Here is a 26,354-nt window from a genome sequence, read left to right as displayed (position 1 = left end):
CTAGTGCTCATTTTACCTTTCCTGTTAGTCTACTGCCATACACGTCTAAACAGAAACTATGAGTAAAGTAACACAGGGGACTTAGATAATATTCCTCTTCCCAACATGAACTTGTCATTTCGTGGAACAGTTTCTCTCCATAGACTTTACAGCTTTCAACAGTCAGAATTCTCCCAAGCTTCTCCCAAGACAAGGTTACAGTTGCAATTGAGTGTTCCACATATCTCTTAGGGCACATCATTTTATGCCTCCTACTCCTGTTGAGTTAGTGACAGAGAGAGGGAGGAAAGAAAGGGGAAGAAATTCAGCAACCAGCCAAAAATAGGACAACCAACATATCCTTGACTCTGATTTCACCTTTTACCTACATAGATATTGTCATAAGACTGTACACACCTTCAGCAGACATCAATTTCTTGAAATGAGCAGCCATGTGGTCTTGAATGATGTACTGATTGGAGAGTTTGCAGGAAGGTCCAGGAGAAAAAGCTGTGAGAGGGAAAAAACTGAGTTTATTTAGTGGGTCAAGCAATGTTTCAGGTAATAGTAGTTCTGAAAATACCGTAATATTTAGTGTCTCCTGCTGGCAATAACATCAAGCCAGTATTCGTTCTTTTATTTAAAAAAGTAAGAATAGCACAGAATGTAACATGAACAAGTGGCAGATTATTCCCAGTTTTCACTTTTTTGAGTACTTGAGAATTATAGCTTGCAATAAGTAATGTATGAACCTTTGATATTGTTGAACTCTGGAGAATAAGAGAGGATCTCACTGTTTAATATCTGATATAATATAAAGCATTTGCCTTCTGAAAGTTTTAATACGAGAGAGTATTAAATAACAATAGAGAGTGTTAATACTATTATTAATGCTAATAGTTTTATTAGATAATATTACAAAGTACTGAAAAATACATGTTAATATCTCACCTCTTGGTGATACCAGATGTAACTCGAGCACTTGAATTAGGTAAGTGAACTGGATACATAGACAAAAGTAGGGCCAGAAGAGGAACCAGATCATGGAACTGAATTGTGTTACACTGACCACGACACCCCTCTGATTCTCTAATTTGCCCGACTTCCGAGATTCATAAAAATTTGTCTCTGAATCTGACCTAAGTTCATTAACACAGAAAAAGAAGTTAAGCAGATAAGCATTTACTTGTAATTTTTAACCTATCAGTGTGGCTAAGATAATTTTCTTTTAATCTGCTTCCAAACAAGAATATTGTTTCTTTCTCAAAACCCTCTAATTTCTTTCTCAAAACCCTCTAATTTCCTAACAGATAGGATTTGTAGATGGAAAGTTACTAGCACATAGTATTAAAAAAACAACAGAATACTGGAGATCAGAAATCCAATGTACCTGACTTTCCATCCACAGACCCAGAATGACCCTTACCCTGAGATAATCAGCCCGTCCAACCCTATCCAGATTTGGTTTTCTGAGCCAACAAAATAAATGATTCTTTTATTGTTCATGTCCCCAGTGTACAATTTAAGCTAATAACTTTGTTTCATAGCTTTTATTGTGTTTTGAAAGAATAGGAGACCTCGAGTTGAGAGTCTGGGAATCAGCCTTCTAATCTCAGTTTGGCTGCATCCTTATTGTGTTGCTTTTTCTTATCTCTTGCCTACCAAAGTGAGCCAGTGATACAAACTGCTCTTAACTGCCAAGGAGCTTGAATACATTCAATTTATGCTGTCATCTTTTGAACAAGCACCATAAAAAAAAGCCCAACAGAACACCTGATGCTGGATTTGTTACTTCACTTAGTATTATTCCCTAATGTATTCCTGCAAGTGACTCTAATTGTGCCAGAAGGGCATTGACTTGATGTCAACAGCTGGTCCAGGAGCAGCAGCACATGCCAACATGACCAGCTGAAGAAAGATGCTGTTCAGCTCCAGGGCCACACATTCTGATTGTGCATGGAACACACAGCCAGAGTGCTTCCACCAGCACACAACCAGGTGCAGAGACATCAGCAAATCAGAAATGGTGACTCCATGTTTGCTATGAAGAATGGAGAACTTCATGCAGTATTCTGAGCAAACTGCATTTACCTCTTGTCTCAATTAAACTTAGCACGAATAGTACAGGCACCACAATCTGGTACCTGAAGCAGACAAATACAAAGCTGACAGACTTTCATGAGCCTTTACATGTCCAGTTGTACTCAGGGAAAGCCCTCATGGGCGCCAATACCATAATAAAGAAATAAAATAGTTAAACTCGGTACTATTCTATTTCGAGGCTCTTATGTGCTTGAGACCTGTAGTTGTTCTCTCCAAAACTTCTAAAAATAATTTTTTTTCATTAATTTTGCCAGTTGTGCTGTAACCTCCTAATGGCAAAAACGACTTGAACAAGCTCTTCAGTAACATCCAGCACCATCCCTTGCTGGTTTAAAGTGGGGTGGCTCTCCTGAGTTCAAGGAATGGCAAGGCCCTAAATCACAGCAGCTATAGGCTCTTGGCAATAAAGGAAAGAAAAAAGTACTTTGATAAATTACCCAAATCCTTTCCCAATTGGCAGTGACAAGCTGATTTCAATATATGCAGTGAAAAAGCATGCCAGAAGAATGAAGTGATAATCTAAAAAATATTCAAATATTAAAAAAGGAGGAAAAATGCATTTATAAAAAGAATACTCTTCTCAAAATGAATAACTGCCCCAAATTTGAAATGCTAAAGATATACACAGCACTAGTAGTTTAATCTAATTTTTGTCTTTCATAAAATCTAACTCTATGCTGTGTCCAGAAAATTACTGACATTGTGCAATAAGCAACATTGTGGTTATTCCTATGTAAGGAAAGGAAAAAAAGCGAATTCCTTTCTTAGCCAGAGACTTTCTGTTGAACTTTGGCAAGTTATTCTGTGTTTTCGTGTCTCAATCTCTCTGAACAGAGGACATGAAAAAGCACATCCCTTTCTCAAAGAGAAGGCTTTAAGGGCAAAAACAATGAAATGGGGAGACTTAGGGGGTGTCCAACTAAGTATTTCCCACCATTACAGAGGGCCATCTTATCTGAGCTCACTAAAAGTTTACACTTTCAAACAATTTTTCTTATGTTTTCTTTAAGTAACTTCAAATTGAAGGAAATGGGAAATAGAAATCTACTGGGAATTTTAAGTAGTCCTGTTAAGAGGCTCTGTTGATGGTGCAAACACACGTCAAGTCAAATTGAAACAGCCCTTTTGTGTGCTGCAAAGACAGGCAATGTTCTTAAGCCCATTTTTGAACAGAATCCAAGTTCTGTATTTTCTGCTGCCTTACACAGATCTCATTTGCTGCAACATTCAGCAAATTGCTTGATCCAAGTTTTCAACGTTTCAGAGTTTCAACATTTTCTATACATGAGTGCAGATCTATCTACAGAAAATTGCTCACTTTTGAAAATCTTTCCAAACTCTGAGGACTATTGTACTTCCAATACATTTACATCTTCTTTCTACACATGAGGAAAGATCTCCAGGAAACCAGGACCCAAGAATAAATAATAAAGAACACTGACAACCCTTTCACAGTGACTCTTTTTTATTTCCAACTTTATAATTACTTTCCTAGCAATTTATTATAGTCCTGAATGTGTACTTGTGTGATGACTAATTTGCCTAGTTTCCACTGATTGAATTGCAAGAGATTACCTCTACACATCATGTCTGGAGAATATATCATGTCTAGAGGTATAATGTCATACATTAATCCAGTCAGAGCAGTATTAAAGCTTGACTGATACACAATGACAGTGATAAAACATGTCTTTTCCATGTAGCTGAAAACCAAAAATATGCTTTTGAAAAACACAGGAGGTGACTTTGCTTCTCACCAGACTGCTGATTCAAAGCCATTGCTTTTTGCCTCTTACTGGGGTAAAAGTCTGTTCTCTGTAACATGTCAATTATTTTACTCTTTAAAGTCTAATATAGCTGCAGAGCTGCTATACTGAAAAGAGTTTATACCAATGCTAACTGCTAATTCCTACAAGTGGGAATATGGGCTTGGAGAAGGTACAGTTGAACAGCATTTCTGAGAAGGGAAGTTTAAGGCAGAACATCTTTTCAGCAGTACTTCCACAGGTCCTTGGTAAAGATCCTGAACAGGAATTCTGTTTGTCTAAATTAGGATAGTGAGATATAGAAGGACTTACCTACTTTACATTGTTTCAATAATAAAATATGTATTTTTAGTAGTGTTATAATATTTAAGCTGTTATTCCAAAATTGGAACACTTAGTCACTTTTCAAGTAATAATGTGAATACTTACGGCTACTTTTGAGACTCATGTGTCCTCTGAAAGGTCCCATCAAGGAGTATGTAGGCACCATGGTTATCTGGGACCCTTGGCAGGGAAGGAAAATGTATTGGTTATGTATTAATGAAAACAGTAAGAATTATGATTTTCTGTCTGCAGGTCCTTATGGGAATTACTGAAGACTTGTCTCCTGGCCAGAATGCCACATTAAAATTGATACAGGTATGGAAAGGCTGAAACTTTGGAATTTACTTTCCCTGCCAGATTTCTTCTGTTTGGTTTAATCTCTCAGTTAATAGGACCCTTTAGAAAAGATACTTTGAGAGAAAATTCTCTGTTACAACAGCATCAGCAGGGCAATTTTCTACAGGCCACAAAAATGAGCCATGGCATTGTGCAAAGGTCACATATTTTGCAATCTGAAAGATCATCTCTGCTAAACATCTTCGAGGCAAAAGAAGGAGCAGCTCTGTTTCTGTGCTGCATATGCCCAAGGGAAGCAGTGGGGCAAGAAGCACAGCATTGAAGATGTTCTAAAGATACTCCACAAAACAGTATAGGCTCACATCACAGAAGCCAGACCTAGAAAAGCCAGTCCCAACACAGGAAAGAAATCAAACAAGTCCCTACTCATTTTGAATTAAGGGCAGGTTTCAAGAAGACGAATTCCACGTACACAGAATTCCACCTATTTTATGAAGAAATGTCACATTGCTGACAGATTAATTTATCTCGGACAAGTAACAGGGTAAATTTTACAGCTAACAGGTAAAATTTAACAGCTGAATGGGCCACGTCTCAATTTCCAAAGCCACATAAGTTCACAGGAGTCAGACTGACACAGACTCATGGGAAATCCAGATTTCAGTCCCTACCTGTTCAGTGGTATGGTTTTCAACCCAACCATCTTCCTAACTCCCACTAAAATCAAGGAAAAGCTGGTATCTTAATTTGAAAGTCTGATCATGGAGCCTAAACTTCAGTCCTCATTTTTAACTTACTTTCATCTTAGTGAAACTATTTGTCTTCATGCAAAAGTTCCAGCAATAATTTTAACTGTAATTTAAATAGACTGTCTTCACTTTAAAGACTGATTTTGATTCATCTTAAACCTACTCCTCGTTAATGTGAAGCAAGCCAGTAGCTGTGCAATGTGCATACATAATCTTCACCAGATAAATCTTATCACTTTAAACCCACACATAAAGTTCCATGCTTCTTAAGCAGATAAGTCAACTGGCATACAGGAACCTAGTGCTCAGTAGCTTTATACTCCAAAGGGTTGTCTGGCAGCAGAAGTTGCTTAATTGTGAACTTGGATTTGCCTGATTTGGTTTGACAGTTGTAAAGAAAATATCTCCTTAGAGATGATCCTGAATGTCAAAGGACATACCAAGTGTCATCAGAACTGGAAAAATCAATACAATTCTTTCCTTGGTTTCAAGGCAACGTCGTAATTTGAGGGAGGAACCAGGGGTGTCTGTCCCTTAAACAATGAAACATTTTATTTTGTCCTCATACACGTATTTCAGAATAACGTTTGGTTTCAAAGGCATTGCTGCAAGTTCACAAACCATATTTTTACATCTTTAAGCAAAATTTAAGGGCAGAGACTCCAGTCAGGTTTTAGACCTTTATTTGATGACAACTGAAAAAGAGGCTGTTTCTTTCAGAGAGTGCACTTTCAACTGGTTCTGAAATTCAGGCCTCACACTGGGAGCTTAGTTTTTAACAAAATCACCTGTCTGGAATGGCCTTCTTAAAGATAAAAGGATGCAGGTAACAGAGAGCATTAGGCAGTGTTCTGAGAAAACAAAGGCTGGAAAGATTATGAGCAGTGCTATTTTTTTTTTTTTTTGTATCAGATTCTCTGCCACCTTAGAATAAAAATGCTATGAAATAAATGGAAGCAGAGTAAACTTTATTACTTTTCCTATGTGCTCATATTTCTAATTGTCATGGATCCCTAAGTTAATAAAATCATCAAAAGGTCATCTTTTTTTTTTGTCTTTTGAAAACATCCTTCTGTAGTCACAACAGGATATGGGCAAAGGAAGTTACTGCTCTCAAATCCAAGGTAACACATCAAAATATTTGGTTATTTTTTTAAATGCTATTTATTTAGTTGTATTCCTTAAGCATTTTTAGTAATGTTTTGGAAAATAGTGGAACTTAATCATAGCGTCATATATACTGGCTAAAGACTTAAATTAGTCTAGATACATCTCAAATATTACTAATAATACTTTTGATTTTTTATTCTGAAATAGAAATTATCTCTGGCTTAATCTTTGCTTCTTTTGGCTTTCTTTTTAATGTCAAATATCTTTGAAAGGCATGAAAGAGTGAAGGATATGATATTGAAAAGAGGTCTTAACCATGTGCAACTTTAGGACAGAGTAATTCTTTATCTTCTTGTGCCCAATCCTACCATTGCAGCTCAACAATTACTCTGCGATTATGCGATTATCTGAAGTAGAAAAACATCAGTGGGAAACTGCTCCGGGTGAGGACAGATAAAATGGAAGAAGCACGTATCAAAAATTGTAACTCTTTGGCAAAAGCACATTTAGTTTAGTAAGTGCATGCTACGTGTAACCCATGACGCTGGCACTAAACAGTTGTTGTGATGGAACAAAGTCACAGTAATGGCAGATCTTTAATTAACCAGTCCCTTAAAGGAGCATTTTCAGCAGCTGACTCATGGCAGAATATTGCTGCTGTTGTTTGAACTCTGGTGACTTCCTGAAGTCTCAATCAGTTTACTGTCCCAGGCTCTGTACAAACAGTCAGGCACTCATTAGCAGACCCAAGAAGTTTATAACTGAAGTTTGCAAACCAGATAAATAGTAGTTAGGGGGAAGAAAAAGTATTGTCTTTGTTGTGGAGACTGAAAAAGCTGGCTTTGTTCATTGTAATGAGATGAAAAGATTTAATGACAAAGAAATGCAACTTGATTTTCTGAGTATCAGACCCGTGAATAAACCTCAGGACATTCACTTTTAACTTTTTGAAATATACAGAATTTTCATTCTAATGAGAAGAAACATAGATTTTGTAGCTGCAGCCATGTTTGACTTAGGGAGCCCTACAATCTCCCAGGAATGGTGTATTTCCCCATAGAAAGCCATAAGAAAAGGAAATTATTTTGGCAAAAAGTATTTTGAAAACTAATCAGATGATAGTTCAGGTTCTGAAGATTCAGTGGGGTGATCAATACCACGCATGGAGGCAGAGCCATAGGCAAGGCGATCCCACTGGCAACATCCTCCAGTTAAGTGCAAGATCAGGCCTTGAAAGTTGAACACTTTTCCAGAGCAAAATGTCTGATAGTGTAACAAGGGAGCTGTCTGGTAGAGTTTCTGAATGTGAAAGGTTCAGTCTCTTAAAAGCCGAATTTGTCAATGTTCCTTACAAGCTAAAGTCTGGTGGGCTTTACACACAGACTTTGTAAAACCGTGCCTTAGCACTACTTTTAAAATAGCTCAGCACCAATTCAGATGCTATTATTTCTGCCTTTTCTTAGAATGAAAGCAAGCAGTCTACAGCATTTGAAAAGATGGTGTTAATTTTTGTGAAGTTTTTAATTTGAGCCATAGCAGACTGAGAGAGAGCACAGTTTCTGCCTCATCTCTTCTAAAACTCAGGTGCAGCAACAGAAACTGTTTGTGGTTTGGGATAATTTCAGAATGGAGGAATTTTTTAATCCATATGATTTATGACGAGCTCTGTTAAATCTATGTAAGACACAGTAGGGAATCTATACCACACACTCAATACCTACCTACCCAACTATAAATTAAGCCCTGATCTTTGCAGTCATTAGGTAAGGGAGCAAGACCCAGATATAGCAAGGGCTCACTTCTACTTAATGATTTGTTTTGTTGTCAACACAGTCTCCAATTTCTTTGTGTTTCCTGCATTTCTGTAACACCTGAATCTGTTTCCCTACAGAAACACTGCAGCAGTAAATTTCATTTGTGCCAAACTGCTTTAATTTTACTGGATTATAATAAATCAGTTCAATTGGTTAGCGTTATACTTTGCTATTTTACATCCATGCACAGTTCTTTCAACGGGAGACACAGACTGTAAATTACATGTGAGAAAATCAGGTCTTTTTTATAACAGACGGATAAATGCTAAAATGCTTTACCTGCTGGTTTGCATTCTATAGCAATTGTACCTATTGGATATAAACCACAGCACAGCTAAAAAGGTGATGGTGAAAGTGCTGAATGGAAGTTAGAGGAAAAGGGGATGCTTTTTTCACATTTTCCATAATTACAATGTACAGATAAGAAATGACCTTACTATTGGTATTCACAGAAAACAAAAGACCAACTCTTTCTAAATATTTTAAATGATTTATAATGAAATAGATTCAAACCTACAGCTAAGCATTTGCTGCTGTGAGAGGATCATTCTCCAAAAACAAGGATTTGGTTCTGAAGCTTTGTACTTATCTCCAGTAAGCTGCTGAGCAGCATCAGCTCCCAGATTTGAGGGCTCTGTTGAAATACCTGGCTCTCAGTACAAAAGTTAGTGACAAGTGCAGTTTTTAAGAAGGTTCTAACATCAGTCTAGTCTCCAGTGCTATTGTTCTCTATTGAAAGAATATCCTCTTTCACAGTCATATTTTCGGATTCACCTCCACATACTACAGTGGGTTAGAAATTTGGGCATACATGAGGCCATTCCCATTGATGAGAATGTGGAAAGTTTAGAATATTTCTGAAACAGAAACAGATTTGATCATACCTATTAAGTAATGGCATTTGTGCTTGAAATAGGGGCTTTCTATTGATAGAGCAAATTAAGGTAAAAAAGGAGAGGACTTTTATCCACAGGAATGCAGAGCTACACTGTCTAAGATAGGCATTTGGCATTCAGAGTTGACTAACAGTCACACATTATTTTTCAGCATCCTAAAATCCACATTAATTTCCTAATGGACTGGAATTACTCTGGGTCCATGTTTCAGTACCGGCAGAAGCCTGATCCTTGTCAGGTTCTTTGTCAGGCATCAGCTATGGAAGCAGTTTTTACAAACTTAATCCAGAACATTAAAACAACCCCATATTGACTATTGTTTGTGCAGGACTTTAAAGCTGGTCCAAAGATTTCCAGAAAAATAGGATTTTTTTGGCATTGTTTGTTGGTTTGTCAAAACAGAAATATTTTGCAGAGAAAGAACAGGGTTTCTCTGCATTCATAACTAAGGCCTGCAAGGAATCCTGCCAGCTGCAGGAGAGCAGAGGCTCCCAAGACTCAGTCACACCATATGGTCTCCCCTCTGTTGGGTCTGCAGCCAGTCCAACACTTGCTGTTTCCAGGCCCACCAGCTTTGCGGAAGTAGCAGGACCATCCTCTCTCTTGTGAACCCTAAAACTGCATTTGACCTTCCTGCTGAGCACCATGAAACCTGAGACCTTTGAGAACTCAGCTTATGCCCAACCTCTGAGCCTCAAAGCCCTGGGAGAACCTCCCCTGGGCATCTCGGGATTCAGTCTGGTACAAATTGTTTAAAAATGTGATAATTTGAAAGCCTTGGAATTCAGGAATCAAGACAGACCCTCCAGGTTCAGCAAATTCAAAAATAAAAAAGAATGCAAAGGCACAAGCAAAGGGGTTCTAATATTTATTCTAATAAGGCACCATTTCTTTTCCTTAGTTTTGGAACTACCTGTGGAACAGTTCTGTCACTCAACTGCCTCTGCTAAAGCTTATCATACTTGTATGAGATTAACACGATGATATTTGTATTTTGTGGTATTTATTTATCTGATATCATAAATCATGTGATTAACTGTTAAGAGCAGGAGACAAATTAAGCAACTGTTACAGTTACATAAGTGATACCCTAGCAAGCCCCTGTGAAGATACAAATGAACCCAAACCCAGGCCACCCTCCCACTGATCATGGGATCCAATTTTAGCAGTGTGCCTGTCAGCTGCAAGGTCCCTCAACAGAGCAAAGACACCCCTTTTCAAATGCCTTTGCTGTCACTGGGTGGTATCCACCGGTAGCTACAGAGAAAACATGGAGAAGCAATGAGAGATGGATGAAAGCAAAAAGATCAAGGCAGTCCTTTTTCAAATTTCTTTGATGTATAAAGGAGGTGTTACAGTTTGTGTGTCTGTACAGGCAGAAAAATAAAAACAGGAGACAAACATTAAGAAAACCATAGAAACATGTGGAAAAATTATGACTCTGCTCTTTGTTTTCTATCTCTTGTCATTAGCAAGCCAGAACATGGCGTAACTAGTGATGTATATTAGGATGTCTTTCTTTTTATAAGTGCTCAGACATCTTCACCCCTGCATGTCATTTATGCATACAGATCAATTATTTCTTCTCATCCAAGACAGATACATAATTTCCTAGTAATGCTTTCAAGATTCTGAAATAAATAGATAGAGCACCTTAATTGTATCAGTCCTTTTATCCCAATTAAACATCTGTGGGCTGCTCAAGCACTGATTAGCCCATACTCTTGCCCTGCAGGATAAAGAATGACTCCTATTGGGCTTCTCTTGGGCCAGAGCTCATCTGCAAATTGTTATCATTTACACAGCATCCAAATGAAAGAACTTGACAGCAAGGAGCCTATTCATTAATATATAAACTGTAGTTGATGAAGCACAAATTACATGATTGCCCAAGAAACTAACTGAGCTACCTCTCAAGTACACAGCCATGCTGTGGAAGCTCATGGATTTCAGTGGGCAACACAGTCAAGTACTTATTTTAATAAAGGCAGGAACACATTTTTGGGTTTCTAAAATAAGCACGCTGTAAGTGAAACACTTCACATTTATCAACAAGAAAAATAGCCCCTTCCTGAGCAGGTAAAATCCAGATATAAATAAATTTATACTGTCTCTGCTGATGGATATGAGCTTGCAGCTGGCACTTCAGTTATTTTAGACTCCTTTGAAAATTCAAGCCCTGAAATCACATCTACCCCATTCTCCCCGGTTTCTTCCAAAAATCTGTTTTTCTTCTTAGCAGAGAAAACACTGAATTTTCAACAGGATGGGTTCAACACAGTCTTTCCCTTCTATCAATGCCTAAGACTCACCCTGGACGTGGTCTACACCTTGGAGTATCCCTTTCTTTACTGCCTGGGAGGTTTGTGGCAGCATCCAGCCAAGGATGTACAGCTTACTCCATCAGCATGCTCTGCTCTCCCCCAGAGCAAGCAAACATTTTCTCTCTATTCCCTGTGAAGAAGGTCGAGTGCTGCGGCAATGGAAATTTCCTTGAGCTTCAAATTGCTATGAAGGGTTCTGCTGTAATGACTGTGCAGCAATGTACTGTCAGATTTTAGGAATATGTTTATAATTAGTGCCTAACTTAGAGAATCAAAGACCATGATGTGTACCTTTTCCCCTTCCAATCTGTTTTGTCTAGTTAAATCAGATTTAAAGTTTCTCAGGGCAATAGTTGTCCTTCACTCTGTGCAGACATGTACCTCAGAAAATGAGTCTTCATCTGCCACATTTAAACACTAGCCCAGCACAGCCAGTGAGTCACGAGAAACAATTTAAGTACAAATAAGCACTGAAACATGAGATGGGTGCTGTTGGAAAGCCTTGAGGTTTATGTGTCCACCACATTGGTCAGCCAAAGATTGAAGGCCATTTTTCCCCAAAGGGCTGAGAAAGGAAAAAGGGAAAGTATTGTGTTCTTGTCCTGTCCTTAGACTTTCCCAGACATCTACTTATGGCCAGTACTGGAGACATATTTGACCAAATGGACTTCTAGTCAGATGCAGGGCCACAGTGGTAAAGTGTTTTGCCACTTTACAGCCTTCCTATAAACAATATCATTTACAATGTAAGTCATAAATGAGAAAAAACTATTCAGACTTAGTTTCTTCTGTCATTATAGCTTGGCTCATAACTCGTCTCCGTTGTTTTAAGGAATATAAAGCCACAGGCTGCATCAGGGCCCCTGACCTACAAACAGAAGAAACCCCAACTCTACCACTCTTGTATTTGATCTCCTCCAGCCTATAAAGGCTGAAACTGCACATAATGCCTAATAGGAAAAAACCTCAAACCACCACAGAATAGAGCAAATTCACTCTTAATAAACAGGCCTTCACACGACTATTCTGTTAATTTTATTCTAGTGCTTACATGCCAAGGTATGGCACGACATGTGTGATCTACGTTAATTTAGAATTAAGAATGTACCTTAAAAAAAGAAATTAAATCAAAAGATTGAAAGGGAGCATAGAAATGAATATTTAACTAAAGCAGCTGGCAATTGCTATCTCTTCTCCCTTGAGTTTTAGATTTTTTTTCCATTACTTAACTGGATTTCCACCGCTCATGCATATGCTTTTTTTTCTACATGACATGACATTGGAATGTTATTGCCTGACAAAGCAAGAAATTTTGAAGCCAACTTCTGTTCTGTACAGCGAGGAATTGCTGAATTTTCCTCCTTTTTGTGAGGTATAAAGGAATGTAATATAAAACCTGTGTTCAGAACCATTGCTGAAACTACACTATTGCATGAATGAACTATGTGAATAAGTCTATCATTTATTTTGTTAGGACTTCCACAAGAAAATAATTTCATCCTTTTAAATCACCATGCTGTTTAGTATTTCAGTATTATTTCTATTTTCCATTTTTCAACCTCCAGAACTGTAAGGCATCACTGATGTGCCATGTGGTAGGTCAAAGGTGACCATTTTGAACATAAGATCTTCACGAGGAACTGCAGTTCCCGTTTGAAACCTGCTGGCTCACAGCAGTAAGCTACAAGTTTCCGCAGTTCACAGAGGTAATACAGCCTCTTCCTGCAGCAGCTGCACCAGATAGAAATAACAGACTGATGGCTGAAGAGGAGAAAGAAAAAACTGGGAACTTCTTCTTTTCTTTATGTCATGTCAGCGGCATGCTGTGCACTTGGCAGGGTGGCCAGGAAGCTCAGTCCGGCACCTTCTGCACCGGTGAGGCATAAGCAGTGTCAGGTGTCACAAAGCAAAGTCACCATCAGCCACAAGTGTGGCCACAGCAGTGACATGGGACAGCGAAGCACTGGAAATTCCAGCAAACTGGAAATTTCTTCAAAATAGGCAAAAAAGCTCCTGGTGGCCAAAAGCCAATAAAACAGCTCTGCTCCATCTAGTCATAAAGCCTCTAGCACAAGGATAGCAGGAACAGTGATACTTCTGTTCCTAAATGCCAAGGAAAAAAACCCCATATGAGGCTGTATGAAGCACGATTCAGGGGATAACAACAGAGCCAGTACAAGGCACTGAGGGTACGAGCACTGTCTGTTCAAGAAGCTGAGCTTTCTGTGACATATGTCAATAAAACAATGTTCCTTTGTATCAGAACAGCAGTCCATCTAGTTCAGCGTCCTACCACCAGGATACTGCCTTTGAAGTACCTGAAAAAAACCCTTCAGCAAGTGAATACACAACCCAATCTGTTTTTGTACTCATACTACACCCAGAAGTTATCTTCTGAATAAAGGAAGAGATTAATTATTATTCCCAGTAAGTCTAATAGAATTTGCTATGGAGTAGCAATTAAAAGGATGAGAAACATGATCTCAGTATTTATCAATACATTTTTGTACTAGCAAACACTTCAGCAGATGCTTTGAAAGCATTTCTTCTGAAAATTCCTCTGAAGTGGCAAGTAGTATTAACTCAGCATTTTAAAATTTTCCAAATACTCCTGTGAACTGTATACTGTGACACTTCAACTAATGACACCAAATTAACAACTTCAAAGTTTTAAATTAAAGAACTAAAGACAGCCACTGATGTCTAAATGTGCTGAGATAAAATTAAATCTGTAATTTACAGCCAAATTCTCCAAAGATGCACTGTCACAAAGTTAATGTGGAACTGTAGGACAGGGAAAAATATGTTATCAGATATTAATGATAAACTCAGCCAAGGCTGAGACCAGCAAAATTTTGGGAGAATTATATGTAGTATAGTTATCATCATATATTTGTGAGATCTTGGCTTAATCAGCTATTGCAGGATGAAAAGATTTATATTTTTATGTGCCTTTCCTGAGTGACAAACACAAGGTTTTCAGTAGGAATTAACTTCCCATGCAGAATGGGGCCAAACAGTTGTAAATAACTAAAATAGTTAAGATTTTCTCATTATCTTAATGGATCAGGCTGCCAGCACCAGCCAGACTTTGAAGTCTATTTACCTAGCTGCACCTGTATATTCCTTGGTGTGTCTCAAAAAAGATCTTTGGACTCTGCATTTTTGGGCAACTACAGCTCTTCATGTATGAAGGAGCACATTTCTATAACTTCATAACCATTCCATTTCTTTAGATGGGAACTTCTTTATATTGTTGCAATTCCTTAATATTTTCATAATATGTTAGTCCAGAAGTATCAGAACACCTTTTTGCACACTTTTATTTCTTTGCAATTCATTTTTTAAAAAAACCATAGAGAGAAAAAACACCCCATAAAACTTGTTTTCCATTTTTATTCTTTACAACTGGCCCAATAAAGCACTTAAAAAAAAATATATAATGATTTTAATGGGCAAGTGCATTTCACTTGTGATTTTCAATCACAATTGTAAATTTGGTTCCTACTCCAGTCCCCACTAAAATCCACAGTGATGTTGACATTGGCCTCAATAAAGTCACAATTTGATCCTCTAGAAGCTCACAGGTGTTTCCAAGCAGAGGTATGAAGAAATATGGGCAGGTATGTACATGTTTGTGAGAGCAACAGAGAGGCCACACCTCTATCTTGTATTCCAAAACTATGTACTCAAGTAGTTTCTTCAAATAACATGAGGGCTTGGCTCAAAGGGGCTTTGTTGACTGCTAAAGAATTAACAAAATGAACTCTTCAAAATGTGCAGCAGTACTAGACTGTTGAACTAAACTTATTTTCTGAAAAAAGACACTTTCTGCCAGCAGTTAATTGAAAAAAAAGTATCTTATTGCAATGAATCCTTCTGAAGGAGGTCTGAGTATATTCAGAGGCACAAACATTTGCAAGGTGATACTGACTAAGCTACTACAGCAAAACATTGGCTGGCTTCATCATGGAGATTCAGCTCTGCTTCTCAGTAAATGACCTACAGTGGTGTGGGTCGGTTTTCTGATTTGTATGGGCTCCTTCTTATCTTGAAGAAATGGTGCGAGGCACAGGTTAGACCAGAAAGCAAGCAGAGCATTCAGTAGGAGAGAACATTGTTTAAAACTACAGCACCATAACAGGCTTTACTGGCACGGGATTTTTATTTCTTTTCTATTATTATTATAATTATTATTATTTTCACTGTGCAAGCAAGAGCATTCCTGTTACAAGGCGAAATTAGTTAACAGAGCAAGATCATACAGCATAGTAGGGGAGCCCTGCTGTTCCTTGCAGAAAGAACGTCAGAAGTGAAAGGAGGAGGTATTAAATGCAATTCCCTGCTGCTCGCTCTCTTAAGGCACCGGCAGCTCTCCACTGGAGGCCTGCTAGCTGCAATCAAAGTTTGCCCTGCGAGACCTTCTCCACCACAAAGCCATAAGCACCAGCAACACACCAGACTACAAAGCTCTCACTAAATTTTAGCACAGTCCTGGAAGCCTTACGTGAAGGAGGATCCTCAGTTCTGCTATTCCCACAGGATTTCACAGGCACTGGAAGTGAGAAGGGACCTCTGGAGGTTATTTGGCCCAGCCCCCTGCTCAAGCAAGGCCACCCAGAGCTGGAGCCCAGAGCCGTGTCCGGGCGGCTTTGGAATGTCTCCTGGGAGGAGGGACAGCTCACCGGGCAACCTGTGCCGGTGCTCGGTCAGCCTCACAAGGGCAGGGATTCCCGGAGTCCAGGGAGTGCCCGCTGAGTCCCCGTGGTGCCCATGGTCCCTGGTGTCTCTGGCACCCCTTGGAAGGGCTCTGCTCCTGGCTACTCTGCCCGGGGAGCAGCGCTACCTCGCAGGCCGAGAGAGGCAGGGGACGAGGGAAGGAGGAGGAAGCCCGCCGAGGTGCCGCGGCCCCATCCATCCATCCATCCATCCATCCATCCATCCATCCATCCATCCATCCATCCATCCATCCATCCATCCATCCATCCATCCATCCATCCTCCCCTTCCCCTCGGGGCCGTTCCCGAGGGCCTGGCTCCCCTCCCTGAGCAGCAGCAGCAGCAGCAGCAGCGGCGGCAGCGTTGACGGGGGCACTCCGGAGCCGCTCCGGGCGCTGCTATTTTTAGCTCAGCCGGGCTATTTTTAGAGGCGAGCGCGGGTCTGGCTCGGCAGCCGGGGCTGGCGAAGCGTGCGCGGCCCCGCAGCGCTGGCACACGGGGGAAGGACACCCAGGGAAGGCTCCGCTGGGAACATCAAACATCCAGGGCTCCAGCGCCTCAGCCCCTCCGGCCGGCTCCGGGAGGGGCAGCTGCACCAAAAATGTGAGGTGTGAGCAAAGCCAGGGTGCCCAGAAGCGCAATTCTGGCGGTCAGCAGGCCCTGTGAGGGCTGTGCCTCAGTGCCTCCCTGAACTGGGCATCTCTTTGAAGGTGGCACAAATAAAAAGCATGCCTGAAAGCAGAAATGCTCCCCACACGTTTGATGTTCAGCGTGATGTTAAAGATGTAAAGAGCTATTGATTGACTTGAACACTTGAAGCATAAGTATCAGTCATAAAAGTGCTTAATTATCAATACTCAATCTTTGGAGCTATCCTAGAAACAGGCATTGTTGTGGGAGTTCATTAGCTTTTTTTGAGAGCGTTCACTCACCCTGAAGGGTATGTCCTCTCTTTCCTTGGTACGTTAAATTCACATTAAACTTAAAGGGAGCCACGTGTGTGTAATCAACTGGCATATAGCCCAGGGCACGCACTCTCTATCACTGGCCTCCATTATCTGCATTAAGTGACCAGAGGATAAATTAAGCCTCATGTGAGCACTACCCTGATCTTTCCTGCAGTTTTGAAAAAATGTGTTTATCTAGAACTCTGTGTCAGATCGTGCAGCTCCCCAAGAAGCTGTTGAGATGCTGTGTGGCAGTGCAGAGCTGGAACTGAAGAAACCTCGGTGGAAGAATACAGGTCATAGAATCAGGCAAAAACTCTATACCAAAGGAAAGCATAGGCTCATGTAAATTTGAAGCAAGTTCTTCATGGGATTGTTAGCAGGGATAAAATCTAGTATTTTCAGAGCCCAGATAGTGTTTTAGCACTTCATCTGAAGGAGTATTTTAATTAACATGCAGTTATAGTACTCTCTTACTTCTTGTGCCTGGGCCACTGCAGAGGTACAGCTTTGTTTTAGCCAGTGGGTTTGACCCACTGGAGAGTAAGAGGCGAGGAAGGGCACTCTGGGTAGAACATATTGATCGTGGGTGCTTCTTGTGTATACCTAAAGAGGTTTAAACATCAATGCCATGCTCCAGTAAAGAGTGTAAATTGTAGTACATAAATTGTTGCAGAGCCTTGCCATTTTTTAATGTAGAGCGTGACCTGTTGTTCCAGAGTCATCCTAGAGGTCCTCTCTCTGAAAGCCGTCTTCAGCCCAAGTGGCATATAGGGCAGGAATGGCTCTAGAATGAAGCAGTAATTGTACAGGAGGGATGTTAAACTTCCAGCTTCAAAGAATTGTTCAATGTTTTCAGTCACTTCAGAAAATATGCCCATGTGGCAAGTGGAAGACAAGACTCTCTACCTAAAAGTCTCCATCTCTAAACATTTTTGCATGCTAACTTCTCGTCTTCTAGCAAATCACTCACTACAAGTGGCAAATGTTCTGAAGAGCAAGCTATGTTTTAGATTTCACCTAGGCATTTAATTTGCACAGAAATAGCTGAGTAGTCCTTTAATTATCCTATAGTTCTGTTGAAGATAGACAAGAGCTATAGCTCACACTCTCTCAGTTACGCTGGTGTAGCAAGAATAACAAGTAGCTAGAAAAAAAGCATTTTTGTTATTGAAGTCAGGACACGCATGTCCGAATTCACACAGGGAACAGATGTCATAAGTAAGAAGATACCATTTATCCACAGTCACCGTTGGGGGTTGAACCAAGAGAAAGTTGCGCAGTTGCCTGCAATGAAGAAAAGTTTCTCTTAATGTGCTGTTTCTTTTACAACTAAGACAAGGCTTTTACATCCTTAAAACACCTACTTTTCTCCCATCAGCCATTGTTTTAATTAAAGAGGAGGAATACCACAACAAACATCTTATGCAGAAGATACAGAGCTATTTTGAAGCGCTTCCAAGTGCTCCTCTTGAGACCCCATCTCTCTCAGAGAGTGGATCTCCAGTCTGAACTACCCTTCTCTGTGAACAGGTAAGTTTGTATGCTTTTATTGCCTTTTCATGTTGGGGAGGTTTGTGGTTTGTATTTAATTAGCATATCTTATGCTGGCACTCTTGAAAATGAAAAAAAAGGTTTGTTGAAAGCAAACTATTAGAGAAATTCAGAATGCTGAGGAATAAGAAAGAGAAAGATCATCAAACAGCAAATTGCTGGTTATTCTTACAAAGAAAAAGAAGCTGTCTGCTATTCTTTCTTCCTTTTCTTTAATTAGACTTAGCAGCTTCTCTTCATACTGACCATGACAGAGTTCTGCTTACAGCCTTACTTTTCTTAAACTCAGTAACATGATGTTTTTTGAAGACCCAATTTCGCAAGAATAAAGCAATCTTAGTCTTACTGTACATAACTTCTCATTTGATATGTTTCTGGACAATGTTTATCTCATACCTAAAGAAAGAAATACAACTCTTTTAAAGTGATTTTGTCAAAGTTATACTCGGTGTTTGGGTTTGCAGATGTTTAAGATTAAGCAACTTTTTTGTTTCAATTCACAAGTGGGAATAAGAAGCTTTGAACTTTAAACTTGATTATTGTGACATGCCAGTTATGTTGTTATTTTCACTTTTTCTGATACAATTCGGTCAGGAGACAGCATAAAATGAAGTAATAATAAAAATATTGGTCTGGTTCTGTAACTTTTTGTTTGAATGAGTAATAGCACTGAGACTGTAGGGACTGCTACTCCTACAGGTAGAAGAACAGTGATGGGAACATTTTGTTTCTGGTAGATTTAATTAATAAAGAAAAAGAAAGATGTATAAAAATTCAGTGTTGCTGGACTTTTCAAGAGGCACAGCAACTAAACAAACAGTTGAATGATCTAACAGCAGCAGGAGACCTGCTAATGCAAATACTTAGTGGTGTGACTCATAAAAAAACAAGCTGAAAGAAAACATTAACCAGCTTGCCCTTGCTCCCTCCCTCCTTCCCTCCTATCTGCTTCCCTCTCCCCCCATCCTCTATCTTATAAACACAAGCAGATCAACACCACAGAATTTTTCCCTACTTTCACATGGTATATCTGAAAGAATTGGTAAGGAAGACAAAAGTGTGATGTCATTCCATTTTAAATTGTAAACCAATCTATGTCAGTCTCCCTCTTGCTGAATCCCCAAAAGAGGTCTAAAGAGCTTTTCTATTTGTCTTACTGCATTTGTTAGTCACTATCTTGCTGGATAGGGCTAATCCAAACACGGAGAACAATCCCGAAGTAAAAAAAAGCCATCAAGTCTAAGACTTCAAATCTAGTGGTGCTGCAAAAACTACTTAGAGGCTTTAGAACCTAATTTTCAGAACTGTAACTATCAGACATAACTGTATAATCCCAACCTTCAACAATCTTAATCCATCTGTGGGATTTCATATGAATTAATGTTATCCTTTGGTTCTGTACTTTCTTTCTCTCTGTGTTTGTTTCAGTGGATACTGTTAAAAGTTGGGTTTGGAGTTTCCTCTGCAGTTGTCTGTGGCTTTATTAGTCTAAGTTTTCTTTCCAAGAAGCTGCAGTCACATGAGTTTAACCAACATACCTCTCACATTGCAAACGGGTCCCATTAGTAAAGCATCACATTTGAGCCAATGTGAGGTTCAAATTATTAGAATTGAGAAGTATTTATTGATTGTGGTTGCCATATACAATTATCATTCAGGGAGAAGAACATTGTCTTAAGGGGCTCCCTAAAGCACAGGTTTTACTTCTTTAGAGAAATTACCAACTGTCAATGCTTACACTACCCTGTGAACATCAGTGGAGATTGTGCATATTGCAACTCCAAGTGCACCATAAAGACTGCAGAATTAAGATGCTCTGAGATAATTCCAGCATCTTCTTTTTTTTTATATAGGATGTAAAAAAATCTGCATTCTCACTCATCACCAAGCTAAACTGATGGGTACTTAGAAATGTACTTACATCTGCTCATTTTTCTCCAGACTACATCTTAATGGCACAGTTATAAGTTACTTTTGTTTTCTGCTGAAATTTAAAAAGTAAAATCTATCCTTACTGTTTCTCATCTAATATATAAATAGCCTGATTTGTTTCTTGGAAACCTTAATTCTCACTGAAATAAACTGGTAGAGGAACAAGTTTCTAAAATACCTGTTTCCAGCCACTGGGAGGAAGTCTATCTTACTAATATATTTATCGTTAATCTTCAGTAATGATGCAGAAACTCAAACCAGCAGGAAGGATAAAAATATAAAGGCAAGCCTTAAATAACTTGTTGACAGAGAAGATTTAGAAGTAAATTTAACCTCAGTCTCAGCTACAGTGACCACCTGCCACTCTGGTTTTGCATGGAATTTTATTCTCTGCTTTTTACTGGTTCCTCAAACATCTGCAGAGCAGACACTGTGCCTTGAGCCTTCATAGGAAGCTACAGAGCTGAATGCAGCACCATAAGAGAAGGCAGGATGTGGGAGTGGTGCAAGAAGTCTGTTCTCTAAGCCTGTTTGAGGGTACACCATCAGTACCTTCAGTTCTTGATATGGACTTTGTAGGCAGGTCTGGTTGATTCTACAGGTCCTGAAGTCATGGAGCTAATTAGGCTAATTAGTGATGTAGTACCTCAGCCTGGATTAATCCATCCACCAGCCATATGGAGCACTGCAGGAATTCTCTGCCTGGAGTGACACTCAAGGTAGAAATGTTCAGTCTGATAAAGGAGAGTATCTTGAGGCCGTGTGTTAAGTTAGCCTTGGAGTGGAGGAGTTAACATCTTCACCTGAGACTCTGCTGAGTATTGCTTTTCTGTGCTCACTGCAGAAGATGCATCTGCACAGTGAAAGGAAGGATGAACACAGATTCAGTCTGTTTTAAAAAAAAAGCAAGATCAAATATAGGTTTGCAGACTGAGCTTCATTTTTCCAAAATAAAACTCATGATCCAATGATTCCAAGCCCTTCACATTCAAAGAAAAAACAAACAATGTAAATGCTGATGGACGTGTATGAGATTTAATTCATGGTATTGGTAAGAATTCAAATTATTACTGTCATTGCTAGTAATGAAATTATTTCATTAACAAGTTTAAAAATAATTAGGTTAATCTGTTTTATAATATTTTCAACAGATCTTAGCCTGGATGTAGATGGATGATGCTTGTTGAAATGCAGGGATATCTGCTGAAATATTTAATATTTATTACAAGGGCACATTCCATGGCATTACCATGTCATATGTTACCTTGGCTGTAACATTATATTGCCTAAATCACTATGAAAGCACAGTTCAATGCATTGTGCAAGAGACCTGGTGACTGCTTCCCAGCAATGATGAGAATGAGTTATGAGCCTCTCTGCTTCTTCCTAAAATAACAGGGAATGAATTTCATGTGGGCAAACACTTGACTCATTCTTCTTGGAACTGATAGCTTACCACACAGGACTTGGAGGCTGCTCAGTGAACCAGTCCACGGTTCACAGGAAGAAGAAGCCTCCAGAGGAGCTCAGACACTCAAAGAATAGCATTCTTAGCCAAAAATAACTCTGAGCACTGAAAACAAATTGAAAAAAAGTGTTGGTCTACTTGTAAATCTGTTGCAGCAACATGTACCTCCAGTCATATCTGAGAGATGAATGGTACATCCATCTTTGTCTCTTCGCTCTTCTGTTTCCAACCAAAGCTTCTTCCCAACCAAACCAGCACTACATAGGATATACATAGGCTTGTGACCATGAGTCACAGGATCTATGTCAGCTGCTGCTGGTGAGGAACCCTGGTGCAAGATGAGAAGGTAAGAACGGCTGCCTTGGGGCAATTGCAATGATACAGAGGTATCTGCACAGGGGGTGAGAAAAGGAGGGCTGAGGACAGGCTGGAACTGTAGCAATGGCAATGTGAGAGAGAGACAGTCTCACATAGGGTGCTGTACAAGCAGGATGGATAGGCATCATCCTTGGAGTGTCCTGAATGAAAGTGCAAAGGATGCAATGCACCACATTGTGTTGGGGGTTTCAGCAAGGTTTCGTATGGATGTGTGTAATGTGTAAACGTGGGTGTTGGGGTGAGACATTCCCAGAATAGTAGAATCAATACATCTCTCCTATCTGTTCACACCCGCTGGTGAACTGGGGGTCACCTTTCCTCCTGTATCCCCCACAGATGCTGTCTGGGTTGCTCTCAGGTCTGTAGCAGACTGTGAGGAATGGCATGGCCAAGGTTTTGAGTCTATGTGTTTTGTCTTGACTGACAGACTTCTGCAGACACTTTGGCACAAAGTAGAAAATGGCTCACTGACAGCAGAAGGAATATGTCCTTCTTGGAGATGTGAATTCTTCCTTGGATGAAGGAGCTGCTGTGTACTGCCAGCCAGCATTCTTGCTGAATGTTAAGTTTCCAAATTAAAGAAATGATTTAACTGTACACAAGGCAATATGTTCTATGAAGTGCTGCAGTGCCATTAATCTTTATGGACTATTGTGTAGATAGGGAACCAAACCCAAACCTACCTACATACCTTCTTTCCTGCACTTATGTTCCCTTCCCTACTCCCTGTGCAACCACTCCTTCATGACAGTAATAAAATATTCATTCCTCACTCATGAGTTTAAATAGGGGGATAAAGACAGTGATCAGCCTCACAAGAGCAAGGGAAAGGTTCTGGAAATGTTTGGTGATAGTAGGAAGGAGAAGAATCAATCATTCTGCAAAGTGTGGTCACTCCTCATTCCCTTGCTTCTGAAAATATATAAGTCCAGCACTGGTACCAGGGAAAGACCTTTGCTATCCCTGGGAAAATATCAGGTATGCCTGCTCCAAGAAGTACACTTAACATCCTCATTTGTATGTTGACAAATCAGCCTTGGTTCCAGAAATGGCACAAGTCTCCAAGGAAAGAAGAAGTTTTCTCTTCCAGAGTACTCATGGCCTGAGGCTGATCTCTGTAAGCTGCCTACAACAGAGGTTTCTCTGCACTGGGAAATTATATTCATGTTGGAACAGGAATGCAGGAAATTAATGTGGTAACAAACACTGTGCTAAACATAACCATCTATATTTGGAGTTGGATTCTCCTTTGTGCTTACCTACACAGGAAGCTATAAAAGGATCTTGAAGTGGAACAAAATTATTAGAATCAGAACCTTTAAACAATACATGTAATATACTAATTTGAAAGACATGTTTTTATACAACTTACTTGTGTAAAGAGAGCATAAAGCAAGTAATCTAAAGGAGACTTATCATCGTCTAAATTGGTCATAGCAGCTCCATGCTGAAGTTGAGTTTATACTCAACAACAGAGATAAGCAAAATAAAAACCCGTGTGAACATCTTTACAGACTCCATGAGGATCATGTTTTTATTTAAGTATGCTAGAAAAAATATGATTAACATGGTTATGTTCTCCTGAAGACACATGTATGAAAAAACCCTAGGAAGCATCCAACACCATTTGCCCATTCTTGCAGAGGGTTAGGAGGTGCCATTTAAAAATTACATGCCCAGATTGACATGAAAATCCCATTTGTTAAATGTCTTTTAGGACCAAACTGCCTCTGTTCTGTCCAGTTGCTGGTTTTGTTAGGACCTGTGCATCACTAGGAGGGCTTCCTGTTACAATATGTTATTTTTGAACACAGATAGGTTTCATTTGGCTTCTCTGAGAACTGCCATATGTAAGTACAAGTAATGGGTTTGAACAAATCATAATAAGACTGGAAACATTAGACAGCAACTACTAAATCCTGCAGTGATTTTATTAATTTTTTCTTTGTTACAAAGGTAGTAAAAGTAATTGAAATGTTAATCTAGAGTATTTACTAGGGCATTATGTCTACTTTATATTCAATTCATCTTGCAGTGCTGTGGGTTAAAGACAGAATCGCTATTAGAAAAATACAAAATTCTTGGATCTCTGCAATTTTGACTTAAGGGATTGAGCTGCATTAATTGTACTTGTTTTCTGCCCACAGGGTGTAAAGCAATGATCAAACAGTTGGCATGCCTTATATGACCTTGATATTGTTGTATCCTAACAATAGATCTGCAATAGCAGGAATTTCTCCAGAAGTTAACCCATAGGGTAACTATTTTTGCAGGCAGTGTAGTGCAGGTGTAAAAAATCTAGAGAGGGTGTGACCTTGGGGAGTTCTATACTTGGTGCATTTGGGTTCAGATCATGGGTTCTTTTTGTTGAGCTTGGATAGAGTTACATGAAATATTTTTAAAATTAAGGGATATACATAGTACAAGGTGGAAAATGCTGGTGTTATTTTAAGTCTGTTTTCATGCAACATAGAAAGTGACACAGTGTTTTGGATCCTTCTTGTCCTGAGACGAAAAGCCAAGAAATTCTGTTTTTGAATCCTGATAGTGACATTTACCCAGAGCCAGAAAGAATGAGGTAGCTCCTGAGGCACGGTTACCCCACATTTGCTAGAGGATTGCTAATTCCCCTGTAGTTACTGTACTTCCAGAATGTAGAAACAATTCTTATGGTATGAAGGTTAACCAGATCGTGTATGACAAATTGCTTTGAAGACTGAGTATTGAAGAAATTACATACTTTTAAATAGGGCACAGTATTTAATAACCTATCAGATAGCTGGCTCCTGTTCCCTCTCCCTTGCAACAATTTTGCAATTTGTTTTAATGACAGTAGAATGACCTCCAGAGTTTCTATGATTTTCATCCACATTTTATTTGAAGACTGCAATGCCTATTCTAAATTACTCTTTGTGTTGTTTCCAACTCCAGCTCCATGTAGCACTTTTAGTCCTGTGATGATTCAGGAGACAAAACAGCCACTTAAGCCATAAGATCCTTTAACATTTGAGGTATTTTGTCATATATCCGAATTCCAGCATTATGTCAGATGCAGATTTTCTCTACTTTCGTCGTTCATTATCCACTATTCAAAAAGAAAGCCAGTGGTACCATCAGCTGAATACTTCAGTATATAGATGTGATCAAAATGAAATCATGACAAATGAACTGCATAAAAAAAGCATAATTATACAATTGCAGGCAGAAGAATCAAGTGTGTGCCCACTTACTGTATTTGGACTGGAGACAACTATTGTTTTGTAAGAATAATTTCCCGGCTATGGGCAAACAAAATTTCTGGCATATCTCTTAATCTGAAAATTCAGGAGACTTTAGAGCTGCATGTGAAACTTTTGGTTAAGACCCAGCTCTGGGGAAAGTAGAAGTGTTGATGAAGTAAGTCATGATAAAATGATGACAGATAAATCTGTGAGATAAATGGTGTGATAAATCTGTGAGGGTCTGCCAAGAGAGATGATTTTTGTTTATGCTGTTCTATGTAATCTCTTGTAATGCTCTATGTAATGTTCTATGTAATCTATATATGCTGTTCTGTGTGCATACTTGTGTCAATTCTCAAAGACAGGTGCTCAGGTGCTGAGCTGACTGTCTCGTTAGTCTGGGTGGATATGGAACTTTTTGGAAATTGCACCAGTTCCCCTCTGCATATGGGAATAAGCAATGCTGTATGCCACTCTTCCATGTCATTGGCCTGATATCTTCACTTCAGGAGATGGGGACAGCAGGGGTGGCCTCAGGTGCTTGTAGCCTTGTGCTGAGCACCTGGCCTTGTGCCACTGGCATTTTGGGTGATTTTTAGCTCTTGCTCACTCTTGTCTGCTCCCCAGCTCATTCCAAACAGCATGGTTAGCTTCTGGCTTTGCACTCTTGCACAGGGGCTTCTCTCACACCTCAGGAGCTGGGAGAATGAAGAGAGAACATGGTCCAGGTTTCTAAACGTGCCAGAGCCCCACACAGCAGGTAGGCAGGACGTT

General features: G+C 39.5%; 2 protein-coding genes across 3 annotated transcripts in view; one reads left to right on the top strand and one right to left on the bottom strand.

Annotated features, from left to right (window-relative positions):
* Positions 1-16,292, bottom strand: part of LOC106853547 (spermatogenesis-associated protein 7 homolog) — a 34,808-nt gene extending 18,516 nt beyond the window's left edge. The window contains exons 1-3 of the mRNA XM_088160720.1: positions 16,048-16,292; positions 2,071-2,123; positions 397-489 (exon numbers count right to left, since the gene is read on the bottom strand). Coding sequence (XP_088016846.1) covers positions 397-489; positions 2,071-2,123; positions 16,048-16,292 — 391 coding nt within the window. The remainder of the gene's footprint in view (positions 1-396; positions 490-2,070; positions 2,124-16,047) is intronic.
* A 1,969-nt stretch (positions 16,293-18,261) lies between these two features.
* Positions 18,262-26,354, top strand: part of KCNK2 (potassium two pore domain channel subfamily K member 2) — a 128,435-nt gene continuing 120,342 nt past the window's right edge. For both annotated transcript variants that reach the window (XM_088161180.1, XM_088161179.1), the window contains exon 1: positions 18,262-18,560. The gene's annotated coding sequence lies outside the window, so the exon portion shown is untranslated. The remainder of the gene's footprint in view (positions 18,561-26,354) is intronic.

Source organism: Sturnus vulgaris, chromosome 3 (assembly GCF_052056855.1).
Source record: "Sturnus vulgaris isolate bStuVul1 chromosome 3, bStuVul1.hap1, whole genome shotgun sequence".
In the NCBI taxonomy this organism is placed as follows: Eukaryota; Metazoa; Chordata; class Aves; order Passeriformes; family Sturnidae; genus Sturnus; species Sturnus vulgaris.
The sequence above is the reverse complement of the archived record's forward strand: the minus strand, read 5'-3'. Positions and strand labels throughout refer to the sequence as shown.